This window comes from Desmodus rotundus, chromosome 6 (assembly GCF_022682495.2).
Source record: "Desmodus rotundus isolate HL8 chromosome 6, HLdesRot8A.1, whole genome shotgun sequence".
Lineage (NCBI taxonomy): Eukaryota > Metazoa > Chordata > Mammalia > Chiroptera > Phyllostomidae > Desmodus > Desmodus rotundus.
The window spans coordinates 76,063,461-76,085,986 of record NC_071392.1 but is presented as its reverse complement, the minus strand read 5'-3'; the positions used below and the strand labels follow the sequence as shown (position 1 = coordinate 76,085,986).

Here is a 22,526-nt window from a genome sequence, read left to right as displayed (position 1 = left end):
GGACACGGTTAAGTATGCTAAGTAAACATACTTAATTTAAATATGTTCATATTCTATGTAACACTAAAAAGTATATACAAGAATATTTACTAACATATGAAAACATTCACAATATACTGCAAATGAAAAAAAGCAAGGTACAAACTAGTACTAGATGATGACACCATATTAAAAGTGAAAAAAGTGCCTGTATATATTCATAAAAAATACAGGAAGGATATACATCAAATTTAATTGTGGTTATATTTGGGTGGTTATTATAAGTGATTTTTGTTTTTTTTCTCCTTAGTGCTGGTCTTTATTTTCAAAATTTTCTCCTTGAGTAGGGATTACTTTGGACTGGAAGAAAAACAATGCCATATTACTTTAATTTTGCTTTAAAGCTATGATTTAAAAAAACTATAAGAAATATACCAAAGTCTTAGCAGTGGTTATGACTGGGGTTGAGGGTTATTACTTCTTTTATATTCTCCAAAAATTCTATGACATATTAATGTACATTAGAAAAATACAAAACAAATTTAGAATAACACTGAAAGTTACTGAACCAAAGTTGTAATCAAAAACCCTTTCTGATGTTTTCTCAGAGCTCTGTCAAACATCTTTGGCCTGTTCCTCCCTCAGCAACCAACGTGAGTTGTCGCAGGCACGGGCTAATGCGGACTCTACGGAGCTTACGCACGCAAGGTAGACACTGACTTCAGAACCCACGTTTTCTTTCTTCTCCCAAAGAGCAGAAAAAAAAGAGAAACCAGCAACATCACAGACATATGCCTTTACCACTTCGTGTACACATATTCCTCGTCTGCAGTTCTGTTTACTGAAGCTTTAATTTTTATGTATTTAAACTGCCAATCTTCATTTATGATTGCATCTACTCTTCAAAAGAAAAAAACATGATTTCTTCAATCCTTTCATCAATATTTCATTTTTGCTATATTTTTGAACTTTTTCTCCTTTTTATTAAATGTATGTCATTATAAATGTAATCGTTGACTGAATCAAGATGGCTGGCTGAGCAAGCTCTCCTTTCCCCAAAGCCCTGCAAAGAACAAAAATGCCATTTTTAAAAAATCCATAATAAACAAAAAAGAAATGTCCTTAGGACTAAAACTATGAAGAATCACTGAAAAATGATAGAATCAGTTCAGAAGAGGAAACCACAACCCTACATGCCCAGAGTACAGACCTATTGCAAATGGTCAGAGCAGCCCTCCTAATAAACTAAGCCCAGAGGTAGAAAACAGCAGGAAGAACGGAAACACTTTACAGAATTCACAGCATAGCTGATGGGAGGGTAGCAAGAAGCTGCAATGCAGGTCAACTTCTCCAACCTGTTTACCTCTTTGGGTCAAGCATTATGGAATAGAGGTACAAAGGTGTCACTCCGCCAGGAAAAACAATGAGTTAGAAAGTCTTGGATAAGAGAGACAGGACAGAGCTCTGGGTGGATATTAACTTCCAGGCAGAAGTGGGGACACCCCCATTAAAGAAGACTGGTAATTGGTACACCCCATCTCACTGCACATTCCATCACTGCCCACAACCCACGGAGACCTACTGCAACACACGATGTCACACTCGTAGGAAGGCTAACCAGGGTTCCCAAAGATGAATGAGCACGAAACCACAACTCGAGCATGAAAAAGAGGCATTCTTGTGACAAACAGAAGAACTCAACCTAAAGAGAGAGTTAATAAATTAACTAGAATAAGACTTTAGATTAAGTACAATTAATATCTTCAGAGATAGGTAAGATAACATTTATTTTACAATAAATCTTTTAATTGGAACTCTTGGAAATTAAGTTTTGATCACTTAATTAAGGACTGAAAAAATATAGTTAAAGAACAAATTAAATTAGTAATCTGAAAGATGGAGCCAAGAAATTCACCAGAATACAGTACAGAAGGAAAAAGTAGTGGAAGTAATTCTTAACAGTTAAGATATAAAAGAGTACCGAGCAAGCTCTACCAAAATTCCAACTGCCTTTCCCACACAAATGCTAACCCTAAACTTCATATGGAAATGCAAAGAACCCAGAAAACCAAACAATCTTGAAAAAGAACTGTATTGGGAGACTCACACTTCCTGACTTCAAAGCTTACTGCAAAGACACATTATTCACAACAACGTGGTTCTGACATAATGATGAACATGTGTGTCAATGAAACGGAACTGAGAGTCCACAAATACACCCCATGTCTACGGTCAGTTGACTTTTGACAAGGGTACAGGACTGTGCAATGAATAAAGAACAGTCTTTTCAACAGATGGTCCTGGGACAACTGGCTATACGTTTCTGTATCTGCTTGATCTTTTCCATACCCAGAATTCTGTATCTACTCAACTCCCACTCAAGTATGAGAGCAAAATTAAGACATTTTTTCATGTACAAGGACACAAAAATTTTGGTTCTCTCAGACTTGTGGTCAAAGAATTGCTCAGAGATATATATCTATAATAAAAAAAAATCAATCCAAGAATAATAAACAATGCCCTGGGTGGTGTGGCTCAGTGGATTGAGCACCGGCCTGCGAACCAAAGGGTGGCTGGTTCGATTCCCAGTCAGGGCACATGTTGTGGGCCAGGTCCCCAGTAGTGGGTGTGCAAGAGGCAGCCACACATTGATGTTTCTCTCCCTCTCTTTCTCCCTCCTTTCCCCTCTGTCTAAAAATAAACAAAATAAAAAATAAACAAGGTAGAAGAGAAACATATGGTGGAGAAACCAGTAAGACCTTTAAGTGTGTGCTAATTTGAAATAAAAAACAAAACACAGAAGCTTACTAACATTCAAAACTACAATATCAGATGATATCAACAGGAATAATCGTGAGGGTAAGAAGAGGGGTTGGGAGATGAGAAAGCAGGTGAAAGATGAAAGTCCTTGTCTTATTCAGAAGAAAGATAAAATGATTAATACAGATATCAATAGATAATATACATTTAAGTACTATGGTAAAAACCTAATACTTGATGGCTTCACTGCAAACATTACACAAATACTTTCAGAGAATAGAGGAACTCATTTATGAGACTAGTAGACATTAAAAATAATTACAGGTACAGGTAATTATTTTTAGGTCAACATCCTTTATAGACAGACATATACATAAAAATTCTAAACAAAATACTACCAAATCAAATCAAAGATATATAAAAAGGAGAATACATCATGGTCAAGTTAGATTATTCCAAGAATGTAAGGCTAATTTAACATTCAAAAATCAGTATAATTCACCACTTTAACAGAATAGGAAAAAGAAACATATGATCATCTCAATAAATGCAGAAAAAGCATTTGATAAAATTCAACACCAAGCAAACTGGGCAAAAAAGAAACTTAGGCTCAAAGAAAAATTTGTACACAAATGTTCATAGAAGCTTCATTCATAATAGCCAAATTTGAAAACAACTTTCCAACAGATGAATGGTTAAACAAACCATGGCACACCTACACCACGGCATTACCACTCAGTATCAATGAATATAGTTGTTACTATATGTGTAACAACTTGGACGACTCTCAAGGGAATTATGCTGAATGAAAGAAGTCAATATCAAATGTTACATATTATATAATTTAATGTATATAACATTCTTGAAATGACAAAATTATAGAGATGGAGAACAGATGAGTGGTTGCCAGGGGCTTTCCAGGGGAGGTGGCTATAGCTATAAAGAGGTATCTTAAGTTAAACACACAAATCTACACATACGATAAAATTGTTTAGAGCTCAATATAAACACACAAGTGAATGCTTATAAACCTAGTGAATTCTGAGTAAGGTCAGTGGATGGTATCAAAGTTGATTTGCTGGTTGTGTTTATTGCACAACACTAACAAGATGTTATTCGGGGAAATTGGATGAAGATTATATAGATCTCTCTGTATTATTTTTTTTAGGATTTTATTTATTTATTTATTTTAAGAGATGGGGAAGAGAAGGAGAGAAACATCAATGTGTGGTTGCCTCTCATACGCCCCCAACTGGGAGCCTGGCTGGCAACCCAAGCATGTGCCCCGACTGGGAATCGAACCAGCAACCCTTCAGTTTGAAGGTCAGCATTCAATCCACTGAGCCATGCCAGCCAGGGCTCTGTATTATTTCTTGCATGTGAACCTATAATATCTCAAAGTAAAATGTATAAAAAATTAAATAAAAACTAAAATGTAGAAAAAAATGTTGCTGACATAAGGCAGACTGCATTTAAAATGATATGTCTGAAACAATAAATGTTTTAAAAGATTTTACTTATTTACATTTTCAGAGAGAGGGGAACGGAGGGAGAAAGAGAAAGAGAGAAACGTCAATGTGCAGTTGCCTCTTGTATACCCTCTACTGGAGACCTGGCTGGCAACCCAGGCATGTGCCCTGACTGGGAATCGAACCAGCTACCCTTTGGTTCGCAGGCCGGTGCTCAATCCATTGAACCACACCAGCCAGGACTAAACAATATTTTAATAATGAGAACTGTTAATAGAGAACATGATCTAAGAATTCTGATTTAGGTGGCTATGCCATGTGGTATAGTCCTAACACTTTATACAATTTAGTGTCTATAAAAAATTTCAAAAGAGAAGCAAATTAATTCTTGATTTAGAATCACTGCATGGTTGTATAGACTGTTTACCGCATAAGAGCTCCACGCCAAGTGGCTAAGCAGGGGTGGGAAATAAAATCCAGTCTGCCCTCTACTCCCCAAAGCACCCAGAGAACTATACCTATCTAAAAGAAGCATTTTTAAAAATTTTACAAAATGGCACACTTTGGGCTAACAGTGACCCACTTGTTAGGCAAATGACTTTTTTGGCATAAGAGAAATAGCATTTACCAAGCACCTGTTCCTAGTACTTGTATATACAGTGGCACCGCAGTACTCATTAATTTGTCCTGGAACTTGGGACAAGTGCAGAAACCAATGGGTACTGAATGATGAAGCATTTTCTCTTGTGGGGCAGTGTTGTGACTCATATAAATTCTAGCAAGTGCCATGAGTCCTGAGCAAGCACCAGGTGCTGAAACACTTTTTTCTTGTCAAAATGTGATGAGTTGAGGGTTTGGTGAGTTCTGAAGCCAATGAATACCGAAGTGTGACTATATTCATGTTTAAATTTCTGGCTTTGCCTTTCAAAACAAGAGCTGAACCCACATCTTAGTTCTGTTGTGCTGCTTTGGGTCTAGCGTATTCCTGAGGAGGCCTCAGTTCTGTCTCAAACGCTTTTTAAAACTAAGTAGAAAGCAATACACACTAAGACATGAGTTACAGCGCTATGCTGTACTTTGACGGTGGTCATGGCATTAGGTGGGTGTGCAAGAACTGCATTCCTCACTAACAGCACTCATCGAGGAACTCAGGTAATCTTCCCCACCTCTCTGTGAGACACAGACTGGGGTGGGCCCCGATCTACAGATCAGGAAACTAAGAGGCAGAGAGGTTGAGTGATTCGCCAAAGGTCACTTAACTAAGTGAAAAATCTGGTACTCAAACATGCAGTCTGGACCCAAATCACTCTTAACCTCTCTGCAATAATGCTCTTCTTAGTCACAGTTCAAGGTGGCACCTGAAAAACTGTATCCAATAGAGGCACCTGTTACACACTTGTTGAACAAATAAATACAAACATAGGGATCCTCAACCACAGATACACTCTCCCAGGCCCACAAAGAAGTTGATCTCCTCTCCCAAGATTCTAGTCTTACCCCCAATACACCATCATATTGCCACTTTATTAAGAATAAAAACTAGAGTTAAAAATCATTGTAACTAGTGGAATAACTATTACTTCCCATCCCTTGGGTTTTTAGGAGTCAAAAAACCATTAAGAACAACTGAGCTGCAAGGTGAACATGGACGCAGATTCCTTTAAGGGCCTTCAGAAGAGGCTGTGAGCAGCTGTTGGCTGCTGACTGACTGCTGCTGTGTGTCCCTAACACACACACAGGAAATACATCTTGAGGGAGTTACAATGTTGAGAGAAAAGCGGCTTTTTGAGCCCCAGATGTCAGATATGTTATATCTTGTGTTTTTAACTGCACCCTGCATTTGTTTGTTTTAAGCATTCTATTTTCATATAGATCTCTGTTTATAAGCCAACCCAAATAATTTTGAAACTAAGAGAGGAATAAATAAGTGAAAATTGCTGGTTCTTGCCCCTTTTTTTTGCTCGCCACTTGTTGTTCAGTAGAACACGCCCGTGCCCATGCCCACTGCCATATTTCACTTTCCTGTCTCCTTTCACCTTAGTCTCTTGTCTCTTCTGACAGTACTCCTCTGACATCGTGGCAAAGAGCAGGCCTATCATGAACTTGTTTCCTTCTGTAAAAGTGAAGTAATCATAGCCCATTGAGAAGTATCTCCAAATCTTAAGCTGCTCCTTGTCATTTGGTTTAGATTATTATGCAAATATTACTTTCCTAAACAAACAGGCTTGTTGGTTGACGAGTTTCATCTCAGAGCACAGCAAGGGTGCAGGAGGCGTTTACATGGGGCTGAAACTGTTTCAAAACGTAGATGTGGTATTTGAAACCAGTGTTCATAAATGACTGAATTCTAACTATACTCGCCTACCTTAGAAATAATTTTTTTAAGTAGGCGAAAAAGCCTATAGATTAAAAATTAATCAAAAAGTATTATAATTCATATACCTGTGTTAGATTCGAATATTAAATCTGAATCTACCAAACAAAAATCCTGGGAACACTCCTGATTTTAAAATAGCATCATCACATTCTTAATGTTTGTGATGGCTGCCAAGACTTCGAAATAAATTTTTAAATAAAACCCCACCCTTTGGACTATTTTAATCTTTTAATAGACTCATTAACTATAAATACACCATAAACTATATGGATACCAGATGGTCTCTAAGGCTCTGAAAAGTCTACAATTCTCAATGAAATCAGAAATGTCCCAAGAATCTCAGACTTACCTAGTGCAACGGTTCCAGAGATGCTGGACTAGCTGGCTCATTACAGGCTTATTAAAAATAATAATAATAATTAAAACAATAAAAACAAAACAAAAAGCAGAGTGCAGGTCCATCTCAGTAGGTATGGCATATTAACTTTGGTAGGGAATCAGGTTCCATTGAGCTAATAAAAATTACTGGCTCTCTCCCCAGAAAAATGCACATATACTCACAGTTTTACACATGACATAATCCCCTGAAGACCAGTCACAGACTCATGAATTCATGGACCCCAGGTTAAAAATAATAATAATAATTTAGACCCGGATTGTTTTCAAAAGGGTAGTTAAATGAAAGAAGGGACAGATTTACTCCATATTCTACCAGCAGACAAAGCTGGGAGAAACTCGTAGAAGTTGCAGTTGAATTGATGGCGACTCTTTCTAATAATTAGAGCCAACAAATAATCTGACAGTTCTCTTAGCAACAGGCAGCCCATGAATCTAAGGGGGTGAAATAAGCAGACCTCTTCAAAATAAAGGTTTAAAAACAAAAAGATGAGAGCTTTTATGGAAAGGGTTCCCACACTGAGTAGAAGACAGACCAGATGACTTCCAAGGTCTTTTCCATTTTAACATTTTATGATTCTAAGGAGTTTCAGAAGCAGGGAAAAAAGGAAAAAGACATAAAGTTAATTGTAAGACCTCTTTTTTGTTGCTTATAGGCTTTGTGTTTAAGATTTTGAGAAAAGACCGCCCACCTTAGTACTGTGTGTGTAACTGCATCAACGTGTCTGTCTTGAAATGTAAACTATTGTCAAAGATCTGGTTTTCTTAATTCAGTATTGCCTCCTTCCTTTTTATCTCCAGCAAAACTTTACTTTTTAAAAGAATAAGTATAGAAACCATCCTGCAACCCTAAAGCATAACCCAATCAGTTTCCTAACAACTAAATTTTGTATCCTAATTATACTGAAAATTTATAGTAATAATCCACTCAAGAATCAGACTACATTATTTGGTCTTTTCTTGCTTCTGGATTTCTTGTACTCTAACATGAGTATCCAGAGGGATAACCTCTCTCCTCAAAAACATCCTTGAGAAAAAGAGAAAAAAAGAGACTATGTTCTGGATGAATGTAGACATAGAGCACTAAGTAGGAAAAGCAGATTTTTATTCGCTACACTTTGACAACGCCTGATGAACTGACCTTCTGCGGCCTCCCTCCTTTAACAAGCACCGAAGACAGGTAGTGCCACGGAAACACAGAGCCCTCCCTGTTTCCACAAGCAAAACTAAGGGACTAAGGTAGAAGGACATCCACAGATTCTAATGTTAAACCCAGAAATGTCATTTGTTCCGTTTACTATTCTTTCTGCTCCTTGATTAAAACTAAAACAGTAATCAATCTGAAGGGGAAAACACAACGGTTCTTCATGAACTCACTTCTCTCAGGTCACCAATGTCTGTTGGCAAATGCAGTATCTTCCAAGGAAACCCCCAGACTTGACCAAAGGCAATAAATCTTGCATTGGACTGTCAGCAAAAGGCAACCAGATAGTCACTAAATAACAAATTTTTGATGCCTGACATTTTTAAAACTGTTTCAAAAAGTCTAATATTTAAAAACAAGATATCCTAAAATATTGACAATGACTCAATGTAACAGAGAGTCAATAAGAATATCTTAAATACAAAACTAAAAAATGTCAGATCTGAAAACTGACTGCCAAAGTAGACGTGGTGTCTAGTAAGACACCTGCATGAAGCATTGTATTCAGAAAGAACAGCTGTTCTTTATTCAGAAACAAAAATGTCAAAGATAACATTTTACAAGAACATTTGCGCTGAAGTATTTTTTCTATAAATGCAGAGTTCAGTTTCAAACTTCAAATTGTAATTGAGCAGAAAAAATGTTGATGTAGCTTTAAGAAGTTATTTCTCTCCCTGAAAGGTTTTCTCAATATTTTGTTTTGTATATACACATGAATTTAAAGCTACATGTATGACCTCTTTCTCAAGTACCCCATGTGGAATGCATGTTAGAAACTTCATATTCCTCCATCAGGTTTGTGCATGTTGTAGGAGTCTGTTTTATGTGACACCACGATGTTTGTGGTTAGCATTTAATCAATTACACATCTGATTTAAATTAACTGAGTTGACAGTTTGTTGAAACCATATGGCAGGAGCTACTAAGGGTAAAAAGGGAAACTTAAAAAAAAAAAAAAAAAAAGAAAGAAAGAAAAACACCATTTAACTCCAGAGACTATTTATCGCATTTTTTGCTAGTCATCATACTTCTAATTTCCCTATCTAGTCTTAGAGACAATTCAATGATCACATCTTAGATAAAGCTTGGAGCAAAAACTCTATAAACACAAATATAAAAGGGAAGTGCATAAGATCAGGCTGGACTCTAAATGCAACAGGAAGCCACTTATGAGCTGGGAAGCAATAATCTCAGTTGTGCTTTAGGAAGATTAATCTTGTTTCAGTACATAGGAAAAGGAAGACTGGGAATAGGAAATGAACACTGAGAATGACAAAAACATTATTAGCATAGTCCAGTTTAAGGCAGTGAAGGCCTGAATTATAGGAGTCTCAGGAAGAACTGGGAAAGACGGGCCGCAGAGAAGAGCACAGCACAGTGGTGAGGAGCATGGACTTCAGAACCACTGGCCACGTCCACATTCGGGCTCTGCCCCTTGCCAGCTATGTGACCTTGGACAAGGTCTATCCTCTCAGTCTCAGCTTCCTTCTCGATGAAAAAGGGACACTAACAGTGCCTACTCCTCAATGGGTTATGACTGCAGGTTTAAAAAGTGCCTGGCTGGTAATATTGTTAATTGGGATAAGACATAAGGATTTAAAGACTAGATGATTGGGAAAGGTGAGTAAAATAAAAGGATAAAGTGTGATTTTTTTAGTTCTATAACTTGAAGAAAACTTTAAAAACACAAATACTAAAGAATAGGTTGGCAGGTCCTGACTGGTGTGGCTCAGTGGGTTGAGCATCACCTCACAAACTGAAAGGTCGCCGATTCAATTCCCAGTCAGGGCACATGCCTGTGGGACAGGTCCCTGGTGGGGGCAACCAATCAATGTTTGGCTCACACATCAATGTTTCTCTCCCTCTCTTTCTCCCACCCTTCCCCTCTCTCTAAAAAATAAATAAAATCTTAAAAATAAATTATTGTGCATCCATACAACACAATACTGTCACCACGAAGAAAAATCAGATCAATCTAACTGTGCTAATATAGACCAGTCCCCAAATATATTTTTAGTAAAAGAAAAAAAAAAAGGCCGGTGCAGAATGAATACTTTATGTTGTGGTCTAATTCATTTAAAATTAAAGATAACATACACCTACATGCATGTATATGCACATTCTATTTCTTAAAAGAAACACCAGAAACTCTAACAGAGGACTCTAATTCTCGGGGGTGAGAATACAGAACCAGGAATCTGGGGTATAAGAGAAATTTTTGTCTCCCTTATACTCTTTGATTTTACTATGTTTATGTAGTAATTTTCAGTTTAAAAAATTAATTTAAAAAATATGAGGGGCAGGAAAGAATGAGTTCAATAAAAGAAATCAAATTTACATATTTAAGTAAGCGTAACTGTTATGAGTTTATAAGCTTGCCCGTATAGATACTGGTAACAGTCTAAGATCTGGGGGTTCAAAAACACCAAAGAATGGCCTCAAAAATACTTTTGGGAGAATAAACAAAGAGAACCTTAAAAATTAAAAACTAGGCTGCATTTCAAAATTCTAAATTTATGTCAGTTTATGGTTTGATTTTCCCATGGTATAAATAGTTAATAGCTCCCTAGGCCAGCCCACAGAAGCCCACTATGCACACAACGATAAGCTATACTCGCAGTATTGTAACAGTAGTCCAGAGTCCATCACTTTGCAACCTTATCTCACTCAAGTCTCAGGCACATTTGAAAGATCTCCCTCCTTCACGAAACATTTTCTTCTCTTGGCCACCCTCTGTGAAACCAAGCAGTTCTGGTTTTCCTTCTATTTTACTGACTTGCTTGTCCTTTCCTTCTCACCTGTAAGAGTTATGGTCTCCTGCCCTTACTTTTATGTAACCTTCCTGGGTGATCTCATCTAGTCCATTGGCCTCAAATACCATTCATATGCTAATAATTCCAAAATTTCTATCTTCAGCCCCCACCTCTCCCTTGAGTTTGATTTACACTAAGGATTGCCTACCCAATATCCTCTACTTGGAGGTCAAATAGGCATCTCAAGCTTAACATAGCCAAAACAGAACTACTGACTGACTCCCAAACTCTTCCTTCTTCCGGTCTGCTCCATCTCATTTAATGACACCATCTTCCCCCAGTTGCTTAGGACAAAAATTTAGGGGCCATACTGATTCCTCTCCCTCACTTCTCACCACCTACACCACCGTACCCTAGTCCAAGCCATCATCATCTTTTTAGGAGACGACAGCAGCAGTCTAAATAGCCTTTATACTTCACTTCTACCATCGCCCATGATTCATTTTCCAGCGCTCAAGGGAGCTTTAGAAACAGCAAATCATACCCCCTGCTCGCAATTGCTAAAAGCACCCCTTCATTGTTAGAATAAAGAAAGGTCACGGGGGAGGGAGGGGGGTTCGGCTGGGGTGGGGTGGAGGGATGGGGAGAAAAGAAAGGCACACAACTGTAATTGAATAACAATTAAAAAAATAACTACATCAAAAAAAGAAAAAAGAAAGGTCACAATTCAGTTTTAGACTTGCTGAACTTGAGAGATACCAGGCAAGTTAGTGGAGACAATGGAGAAAGCAAGTTTATGGCTCTCAAGAGAGATCTGGGCATAAGTCACGAAGTGGCCTTACTTATTTGCGTGTGAATGAAAAATGAAAACCGTGGATTTGGAAGAGCATACCTAAAACAGCTAAAAAAGAAGGGCAGAATCATAGGATTGAGACTTGAGAACTCTGACACATTAAGGCCTGGGAGACAAGGAAAAGTTGACAAAGACTAAGTGTGAGAGGCCAGATACATAAAAAGCAAAACAGACCCAATGTCAGAAAAGGGTAAAGGACGTTTCAAAATACAGAAAAATCGAGTATAGATGGAGATTAAAAGCCATCCAGAGAACAGAAAAGAAGTAGAAGGAAAAAATAAAACCGACACAAAACTGAAATCTTCACTGCAGGCAGTACAAGGAGGAGGACAAGCACGGCTGACAACACAGTAGGGGCAACAGGCTAGGAGAGACGAGCTGGACGTAAATGCACTCTGGAAACCATGAAACATCATTGAAAGGATTCAAGAAGATCTAAATAACTGGAAAAAGGTCCCATGTTCAGGGACTGGAAGACTGAACGTTATTATTCTTCTCCCCAAACTGAATCCCACCTGAGCCCTCCAAATCAAGCTGATTCTCAAATTTAAATGGAACTACAAGGGACCCAGGATAGTCAAAACAACCCTGAAAAAGAATAAACTGGCGCTGGCTGGTGTGGATCAGTGGATTGAGCAATGGACTGTGAACCAAAAGGTCGCTGGTTCATTCTCAATCAGGGCACATGCCTGGATTGTACGCCAGGTCTCCAGTTGTGGGGCGCATGAGAGACAACTACACATTGATGTTTCTCTCGCTCTCTTTCTACCTCCCTTCCCCTCTGTCTAAAAATAAATAAATAAAATCTAAAAAAAAAAAGAATAAAGCAGAAGGACTCACGCTTTCTGATTTCAAACCTTGCTATAAAACAATGGTAACTGAGGCAGTACAGTATCGACACATGGACAGACATACAGAGCAATGGAATAAAATTGGGAGTCCAGAAATAAACCTATATATTTATGGTCAACTGATTTTTGACAAGAATGCCAAGACTATTTAGACTATTTAATGGGGAAAGAATAGTATTTTTGACGAATGGGGTTGGGACAATAGGACAGCAGGTTCAGATAAATAACCCTTACCTCACGCCAAACATAAAAACTAACTCAAAATGAATCAAAGACATAAATGTAAGAGCAAACTATAAAACTACCAAAAAAATGGTTAGGTCTTCATGACTTTAGACTTGGCAAACGATTCTTCGATCTGATATCAAAAGCAAGAACAAGAACAACAAAAATAGATAAACTAGACTCCATCAAAAATGAAAACTTTTGTGCTTCAAGGGACACAATTAAGAACATGGAAAGACAACCACAGAATGGAAAATACATATATCATATATGTCAGGGTTGCTCAACCCCCGGGGCTCAAGCAAAGCTCATCTGAGCTCAGCCTCCTGCTCCCCTCCCCATCTACCAGACGCTGGTAACAAAACGGTTGGGTACCACTGAGATCTGATAAGGGACTTGTATAGAGAATATATAAAGAGCACTTATAATTCAATAATAAAAAGACAAATAATCCAATTAAAAATTAGGCAAAGGATCTAATAGAATTTCTCCAAAGAAGACACAGAATTAGTCAATAAGCACAAGAAAAGATGCTCAATGACAATTATATCTCAAAAAAGGTGGGGGGAAAAGGAAGGAAGGAAGGAAGCAAGAAAGAAAAGTAAAGTTGATCAACATTATTAGTCATCAGGTAAATGCATATCAAAAATTACAATAAGCCCTGGCTGGTGTGGTTCAGTGGACTGAGCACAGGCCAGCAAAGCAAAAGATCTCTGGTTCAATTCCCATCAGGGCACATGCCTGGGTTGCAGGCCAGGTCCCCAGGTGGGGCTATGCAAGAGGTAGCTGATCAATGTTTCTCTCCCTCTCTTTCTCCCTCCCTTCCCCTCTCTCTAAAAAGGAATAAATAAAATCTTAAAAAAAAAAAAACTACAATAAGATGCCACTTCATAACCACTAGGATGGTTAAAAATAAAAAAGTCAGATAACAGCAAATGTTGACAAGAATGTGGAGAAATTGGAACCCTCATACAATGCTGGTAGGAATGTAGAATTCCAGCTGTTTGGAAAACTAGTTTAGTAGTTCCTCAACTGATTAAAGATAGAGCACGGAATTACCATATGACTGAACAATTCTACTCATAGGTGTATATACCTAAGAGAAATAAAAATATATGTCCACACAGAAATCTGTACACAAATGTTTACATCACCATTATTTACAATAGCCCAAAAGTAGAAACAATCTAAATGGCCATCAATGGATAAATAGATAAATAAAATATGACACATCCATACAATGGAATATTATTTAGCCAAGAAAATGAATGAAATTCTGACACCTGGGCTTCAACATGGATGAACTTTGAAAACATTATACAAAGTAAAAAAAGGCAGCCACAAAAGAACACATAACATATGATTCCATTAATACGAGAAAGTTCATAATAGGGAAATCTAGAGCAACAAAAAGCAGACTAGTGGCTGCTTAGGGCTGGGGGGAAGGGTTGGGAGCGGGGGGATGAGAGTGACAGCTAAAGGATATGGGGTTTCTTCTTGAGGTGATGAAAATGTTTTAAAATTGACAGTTGTTATAATTATACAAACCTGAATATATTAAAAACTACTGAATTGTACACTTTAAATGGTAAATTGTATGGTATATGAATTACATCTTAATAAAGCTATTAAAACATAAATGGAAAAGTTAAGAAAAGGTTTAAAAGGATTAACCTCTCTTGTAATAGAGAAAATGAGTCAAAAATGGAATTGCAAGCTATTTATAAAATAACTACAGCAAGTAGCCTATAACCTAGAGGACACAACTAAAACAACATACAAAAGGAAGTTTCTTTAATATTTTATTTTTTAGAGAGAGAGGAAGGGAGGAAGAGAATCATCAGATCAGTTGCCTCTCGCACACCCAACTGAGTACCCAGCTTGCAACGCAGGCATGTGCCCTAACCAGGAATTGAACTGGTGACTTTTTGGTTCACAGGCTGGCATTCGGCCCACTAAGCCACACCAGCCAGAGCTGAAGTCTTACTAATTTAAACACTTAGAAAGAATGAAAAGAACATTAAGCATACAACATAAGAGGATAAAATAACAGCCCTAACCAGGTGATTCAGTTGTTGGACTATTGTCTCTCACACCAAAAGATTGCAATTTCGATTCCCAGTCAGGGCACATACCTAGGTTGTGGGTTCAATCCCCAGTCAGGGTGCAAATGGGAGGCAACCAATCAATGTCTCTCTCTCTCTCTCAAATCAATAAACATATTCTCAGGTGAGGATTAAAAAAAAAAGATAGAAAAACAACTACAAAATAAACCTAAAAAAACCAATGGAAGGATTTAAAAACATGAGAGAAAAAAATTAGTATGAAAAAATAAAACTAATTTTTAAAATCCAAGAGCTGGTTCTAAACAAGAAAAAGGGGCAAGGCCTCATATGTACAAAATAAGAAGTGACAACGATTAAAGTGACAGTGTAGTCAGAGACACAGGAAATTTTTTAAACCATACAGGGGTGTCCACCCTTTTGGCGTCTCTGGGCCACACTGGAAGAAGAGTTGTCTTGGGCTACACATTAAATACACAAACACTAACAAAAACTGATGAGCAAAAAAAAGGTTTGAAGTAAATTTACTTTTTTGGTTTTGTTTTTTGAAGTGAATATATCCTCAAGATTTTATTGTCACATAATAAAGCAAAAAATGAAGCTTCGAATTGGATCACTTGGCCCTTTCTCTTCTCCCCTCCTCCCAGTTCAGAATGCTCACATCTCTTAACAGCCAGCACTCTCTTAGATCTGCAGTTGGGCTCAACACATTCAAGCCTCAGCACCATCTTCTTTGTAGTTTTAGCCTTTTTTCAGAAAATAGCCTAGTCTGCCCACCATAGCCACTCTGCTTCCCGTCATAAGGCTGCTTCCCCTGCGCATAGAGGATTCTTACCCTTCTTGTACTGTGTTACTTTTTGGGGGAAGGGGGGTGATGCTTGCCACACTTCTTACAGTCTGGCAGGTTCTAGGGACGTTCACCATGTGTGCGAGAGCGCTAACAGCACGGAAAGGCAAATTTACGATTTTGTGCTGGGCCTCATTCATAGCCGTCCTGGACTGCATGCGGCCCCAGGTTGGCCACGCCTGCAAAGGATACCTCGCTCAACTTCACACAAATAATTGTGCAAACTTGGATAACGTCTTTTTTTCTAGGATAATATAAATTATCAAAGCTTACCTCAAAAGATATAAATTGTAAGCAGTTAAATTATCATAGAAGTAGAGATAATTGCCAAAGAGCTACTATCTCCCCAAAATACTCAAGTTCCAAATGATTTTATGAGCAGTTCAACCAATCTTTTAACTTCATTGCCATTTAACCAGAGAGGGAAAGAAAAGGAAGAAAAAAAAAAAGCATAGACAAAGCTATTTTTATGAAAGTGGCGTAATTCAACAAAGATAAAACACAGAAAACTGCAAAGCAATTTAGCTTATGAGGAGTGATGCAAAATTTCCAAATAAAGTTTAGTAAACAGGACCTAGCAGCGCATTTAAAATAATACACAAGGACAGAGCGAGTGGACTAAGGAATGCATGGATGGTCCCAACAGTAAATCTATTAGTACAATTCACCACAATAGTAATCAAAGGAGAAAAATTCCATAATTCCCATAGGGGCTGAAAGGCATTTGACAAAATTTACTTTCATGTTTAAAAATCTTAATTAAATGTTAGCAGCTGACTACTTTCCTGTGATCAAATACGCGCACTTCAGTCTAAAGTCAGGTCGAACCTTAATAGGAAAGCACTACCAACATGCCACTGAACTCAGGAATAAAACAAAGACCCACTACTAACTTACAGTATTTTTGGAATGTACTAGACAAATCAACTTGATAAAAGAAGTTAGTATAAAAATTGGAGAGAAGAAGGTAAAATTATCTTCATTTGGTAATCTTATATTTAACTGCAAAACCCTAGAAAAACAACTATCTTTTTTATGACTATTTACAGAGAGTATTAGAATTCTAAAGGTGGCTATGTATAAAATTAATACTCAGAAATCAATACCATTCCTATATTCAAGATAAAAGTTATAATAGAAGTAGGAACCCCATTTACAAATAGCAACAAAAAAAGAAAATACTGAGGAGTAAACATAATAATAAGTGTGAGAGGTGCATATGAAAACAAAAGTTTAACTGTTACTGAGGGATGCAAGAGAAAACTTGAACAACAAGAAATGAATATATACTTGAACAGAAGACTGAACCTCAAGTAGAAGTCAATACAATCCAGTGTCAGTAAAAATACCAACAGGATGGGGAAGGGTAGCTTGTAAGCGGAGTTTAAGTTTTATGGAAAAATAAACAAACAAGAGCCCTGGATGGTGTGGCTCAGCAGACTGAGTGCCAGCCTGTGAACCAAAGGGTCACCGGTTCGATGCCCAGTCAGGGAAACTGCCTGGGTTGTTGGCTGGGTTCCTGGGTGGGGGCGTGGGAGAGGCAGCCATCTCATGTTTCTCTCCCTCTTTTTCTCCCTCCCTTCAGCTCTCTCTAAAAATAAATAAAATGAAATCTGTAAAGAAAAAGAAAAATAAACAAGAATATCCAGGAAAACACTGGGAAGTAGCATGGGAGAAGACTGTGATCAAAAAATGAACTCATTAGATATAAATAGGTAAGAAGTCAGTGAAACAGAGTAAAAGTCCAACAAAACCCACAATTCGATTTAGGAACTAAGTAAAACTATAGACGATGTTTCAGTACAGTGACAACTGGCCTGCCTCCTGGAAGAAAAGTGAAGTTGGATCCCTACACCTCAATACTTGACCCAAGTTATATTTTGTACAGATATGTGCATTTAACTTAAAAATAAAGTTAATACAAATGCCTGGAAAAAACCAAGAATTTTCATTTTCATTTTAGTTAGAAATAATGTTGAAATTGGGAACAGTTTTCTATGGTACAAAAATCCAAAAAGGATTGATAATTACAACTATAACATTTTTCCCTTCTGCTAAAAACATATACTATTAAACGAAGTCAACAGCCAAATGACAAACTGAAAAATATCTGCAACATGTATCAAAGACAAAACACCAATTTCCTAAAAACAGATTTCCTATAAATAGTAAAGATGCCAATAGAAAAATGAACAAAGAATTTATAACCACATGAATAAAAAACATAATCAGATGCTATAAATAAAGGAAACAAATATGGTTTGTATACCTCCTGAAAAGGTGGAAAAATATACCTATTATATTGGGTATTTTTTAAAGTTTCATAACCGACTCTGTTATCAAGGGTATGGGAAGCCAGCACTCCGACACCATAGTGGAACATAAACTGGTACAACCTCTGTGGGGGGCAATTTGACAATATCTATCAAAATTTAAATACTACATATCCTTTGACCTGCAATTGTACTTCTTGGAATGTATCCTAAAGACAGACTCATTCAGTGTGCAAAATTATAGATGCACAGGGATATACATTGTATCCTTATTTGCATTAGCATGACTATAAACATTTGAAGTGACCAGCCAAGCAAAGAAATGATACCTCCCTCTCACCCCCTACCCTACATCTTTCTGAAAAGGATACACAAAAAAATGTATCATCGGTTGCTTCTAGGGAAGGAAGTCAATTAGCTGAGGTCAAAGGTAGAAGGAAAACTTGCCTTTTATCATATGCTGTTTTGTACCATTTGGATTTTATATCATGAACATGTATAACATTTTTAAACTTTCAGAGTTCAGTATTATTTTTACCCAGCTTTACCAATGGTTATAAGTATTTCCCTCTTTTTCTGTCAGTTTTCCAGTTTCTACATTAGCAACAATGTTTTGTTTTCCCAGCTAAAACTTTACATGATATTTAATAAAATTCACAGTTAATCACAACCTTAACTTGGATTCCATTATCCCCATGATCTCCTTGCCCCTGAGCGCTACCTCTGCATACCTCCTCAGCAAAAAGCACTGTTCTCTATTCTTTACTCTGTGTGTGGAGATTATGAATTAGTAAAAACCCAGGACCAAGAAGCTATGAACTTCTTGGCCTATGGGACAAACAGTCACTACTGTATTTTAGGAGGCAGCAAAAAGGCAAGAAGCTGTTCAAACAAGGTTTCACAAAATAGCATTTGTGCTGTCACCATGGAGGGTCTAGTTCACTATTTTTATGTTTAAGAACTTGATTTTATCCATTTGTCCAGGGTCAGCGGGGCCTATAAGGGGAATGAACAACACTAATCAAATCAAATTGACAAGAAACTACTTGCTTACACACAACAACAATGTATTAATTTAAAATTTAAGAATATATGTGTATATGCACATAAGTAGTTGTGTGTATATACTGTGTCTCAAGAATACCAATTCATGCATATCCCAGACTCACACACAAATGGTAAGTATGCCCAGGACAGCCACATGGTGCTGAGTGTGTGCAGGGAGAAGAGAACAAATCAGAAGGTCAGAGAAGGCTTCTCTGAAAAATACAATGTGATCAAGCTGAGATCCAATGGAAGAAAACTTAAACAAAGAGAGAACAGAATTAGGGGGAAGAGGGTTCCTGGATGTTAGAATAGCATGTGCAATGGCCCCGCGGCAGAAGGGAGCATGATATATCCAAGGAGGTGGAAAAAGATCAAAGGGCAAGACCGTATGACATAGAATTAACTAGAGAGTTAACTATAAACCATGTAGTGCCTGGTAGGCCATTTTAAGAAATTTTGCCTTATCCTAAGCAGTGTAAAGCTAGTAAAGGATTATTAACTCAGATGGGGAAAAATGAGTCTTGCAAAAGGTCAGCATGCTATATGAACTGTAGGCAAGAGCAGAAACAGAAAGACTGCTTAGGAAGCTACTGTAGGAAATGCAAGTGACGGCTGATGGCAGCACAGACTGGAGTTGGGGCAGAAATAAGTGATTGGTTACACCTGAAATGCAAGAGAAAAGAAAATGTGAAGGAGGACACCCAAGTTTTGAATTTGCGTAACTGCATGGACAGAGAGAGAATGCTCCAGGAAGACCAGGCTGTTTTGTTTCACTGCGGGCTGGATAGAAGAAGGTAGATGCATAGAAAGTAAGAAAGGGATAGGGTACTCAGTATCTGGAGACCTTGGTAGAAAAGGATGAAAAATGGAAAATGGCATTAGAGCTCAAAGGAAAGAGAATGTTAGTTACAAAAACTTAAATATGTATGTATGTATGTATGTACGTACGTATGTATGTATTACCTCCAGGGTCAGCCATAAAACCAGCCTAGACATTTCTCTCTCCCCATAACCTAAAATCTTTTTAAACATCTCAAAATAAAACCTTTCAATAAAGGGGGAGGGGAAGCCCAAATGCAACACTTAGGAAAATAAAGCATTGGTGTGAAAGAATTTCAAAGTATATATTGAGATATCGGATGTTCCCAATTCTGAGAATGAAGAAAAGACAGAAGCTGCCTACGTGGGGAAGGAAGAATGAGGAGAAGAAAGCTGAAAGGAGAGGTTGATGACCCCACAGCATGAATTCTCACAGTTTAAACACGTTTATCTTTACCTCTGGACAAATGGCTGTTCTTGGCCTAGTGTGCTAAGGGAATGCAGAAATAACAGCTCCACACCAAGGCCCCAGAGCCGAAATCACGGCTTCCACTGCCATCAGGTGGTGGCAGAGAGGAAATGCACCAACCTGGTTCTTGGAGCCTGGAAATGCCTCTATGAAGCCCATGGTGTAAGTAGTCTAAGATCCAAGACCTAAAGATTGCAGTAGGAAAGGGCAAGCTGGTGATAGCCTTTGGTAAGAAATTTATCTTATAATCTGTCAGTACACCAAAATATAAGTTTTTCTATTAATTTGGGGTAAGAAAAAAGACTTTTTTTGTTTAACATGTTGCAGATCACATACTATTTAGCAATTGTAAAATACCTAGTCTGATACTATCCTCTCAAAAACAACTCCTAGTACATTATACATTTGACTACTTAAAACTGCTTCGATGTGAATTTCAGTGGCACATAAAAATGGGTTAGTGTGCATTTCTAGTACACATCAATAACCCTGTCACAAACATAGGCAATTGTCTCATTGAATGTGCAAAATTCCGTTTGTTATCTTCAAATTAATCAAGTAACAATTTTTGACTACTTACAAGCACAAGGCACAGTAATAAACACAATTCCAACCCATCATGTTCTCAAAACTCATCAGCTAAACAAGTATATCACTGATGAAATCAACTTCAACATTATTCACAAAAAAACATGGTGAATGATTAACACATCATCCTGATAGTTGTCTTCATGGTAAAAACAAGCTTGCCCAACTAATATTTGACATTCTGTGCGTTATTTACTCCCCTACCTTCTTTACTACACTGAATGTTCACTTACAAATGTACATCTTTACAATTGTCTGCACATGCATTTCCATTTGATTTGTCTTTGTGTTTTAAGGCAACTCGAAGGATAGGGAACTGTGGGCCAAAACGTGAAATAGTCACATGGGGTACATTTTTTTTCCAATTCTTAACCAGCTTTTTTTGTTGTTGTTGTAGACATAGTATAATTTCGTCAGTATATTCTTGATTTTCGTTTTCTCCCTTTAAAATGCAGTCACACTATCCGTTCTGTGTCTGGACATTCCAAAATACGAATAATTCGACTAGTTTTCCCTTATTCTCTTGGTTCTGTTTTCCCACCCACCTCCCAATAAACCCCCACCCCCACCCCTCCTTTCGTATTTCAGAATGCCTAACTATTACACACTCGAGCTGGTTTCTACAAAATCGCTTTTTTGGAATGCTCTTCCCTCTTCCCTCCTTAAATGAGCACCCTTTCAAAAATAATGTCCACAGCTAGACGCCAATGTCTTCTTTTTTTTCTTAAGATCAAACTGCGGAAAAGGAAGAGACTAGGAACCGAGTAAGCGAAACATTTGGGAATGTCAATGAGACAGGGGGCTCTCCTTTGACAAGAAAACACAACTCTACGCACAAAGCTTGCAACAGAGCAAAAATACTTTCTTTTCCGTTGTGTTCCTCTTCCCTCCCTGACCTAAAAGACACCTTTCCTTTTCTCTAAGCCCCGGTCCCTTTGCGATCTGTGGGGCCTGCCTTTCCTCCTCCGAAGGAAAAGAAAGCCAGGGAGAAAAGAAAAGGTAGCAGTCACCTTCCCGCCGCGCCCGCAAGCTGTCAGGAGCAGCGGACCACGTCCCACGACTCACCTGGCAGGTGCGGCCGTCCGGAGAGTTGCACGAAGCGGTTGAGCTGGCCAGTCCCCCGACCCCCGCTGCCCCCACTGCCCCCGCCGGCCCCGCTACCTCCGCCGCCACCACTACTTCCCGCGGCGCCTCCTCCCCTCCGGCGGTTCCTGTCCCAGCCCTGGGCGGCCGACATGACCCGCTAACGACTGCCGCAGCCCGGTCCCGGCAGCCCCTGGCCCGGCAGCACTGGCCGAGCCTCCTTCCTGGGCTCCTCTAGAGACCCGGGAGACAGGGGAAGGGGGAGCGCCCGGTCTTCACCACTGACCAATGACTGGGTGACTTTGTGACAGGCAGCCAATAACCAGTTGCCTTCTTGGCAGGTGGCGAGAGGCGGAGAGAGACGTGGTAACCATAGCTATGGGTTTAAAAAAAGTGGGGGTAGAGTAAGGCAGAAGCAGCCACTCCTCACTCGCATCCTCCGCGCACGGCCCGCCGGCGTCGCGACGCCT

General features: G+C 38.4%; 1 protein-coding gene across 1 annotated transcript in view; it reads right to left on the bottom strand.

Annotated features, from left to right (window-relative positions):
* Positions 1 to 22,340, bottom strand: part of KLHDC10 (kelch domain containing 10) — a 51,283-nt gene extending 28,943 nt beyond the window's left edge. The window contains exon 1 of the mRNA XM_024554962.4: positions 22,039 to 22,340. Within this exon, the coding sequence (XP_024410730.2) occupies positions 22,039 to 22,210 (172 nt within the window). The 5' untranslated portion in view covers positions 22,211 to 22,340. The remainder of the gene's footprint in view (positions 1 to 22,038) is intronic.
* Between the last annotated feature and the right edge of the window lie 186 nt (positions 22,341 to 22,526).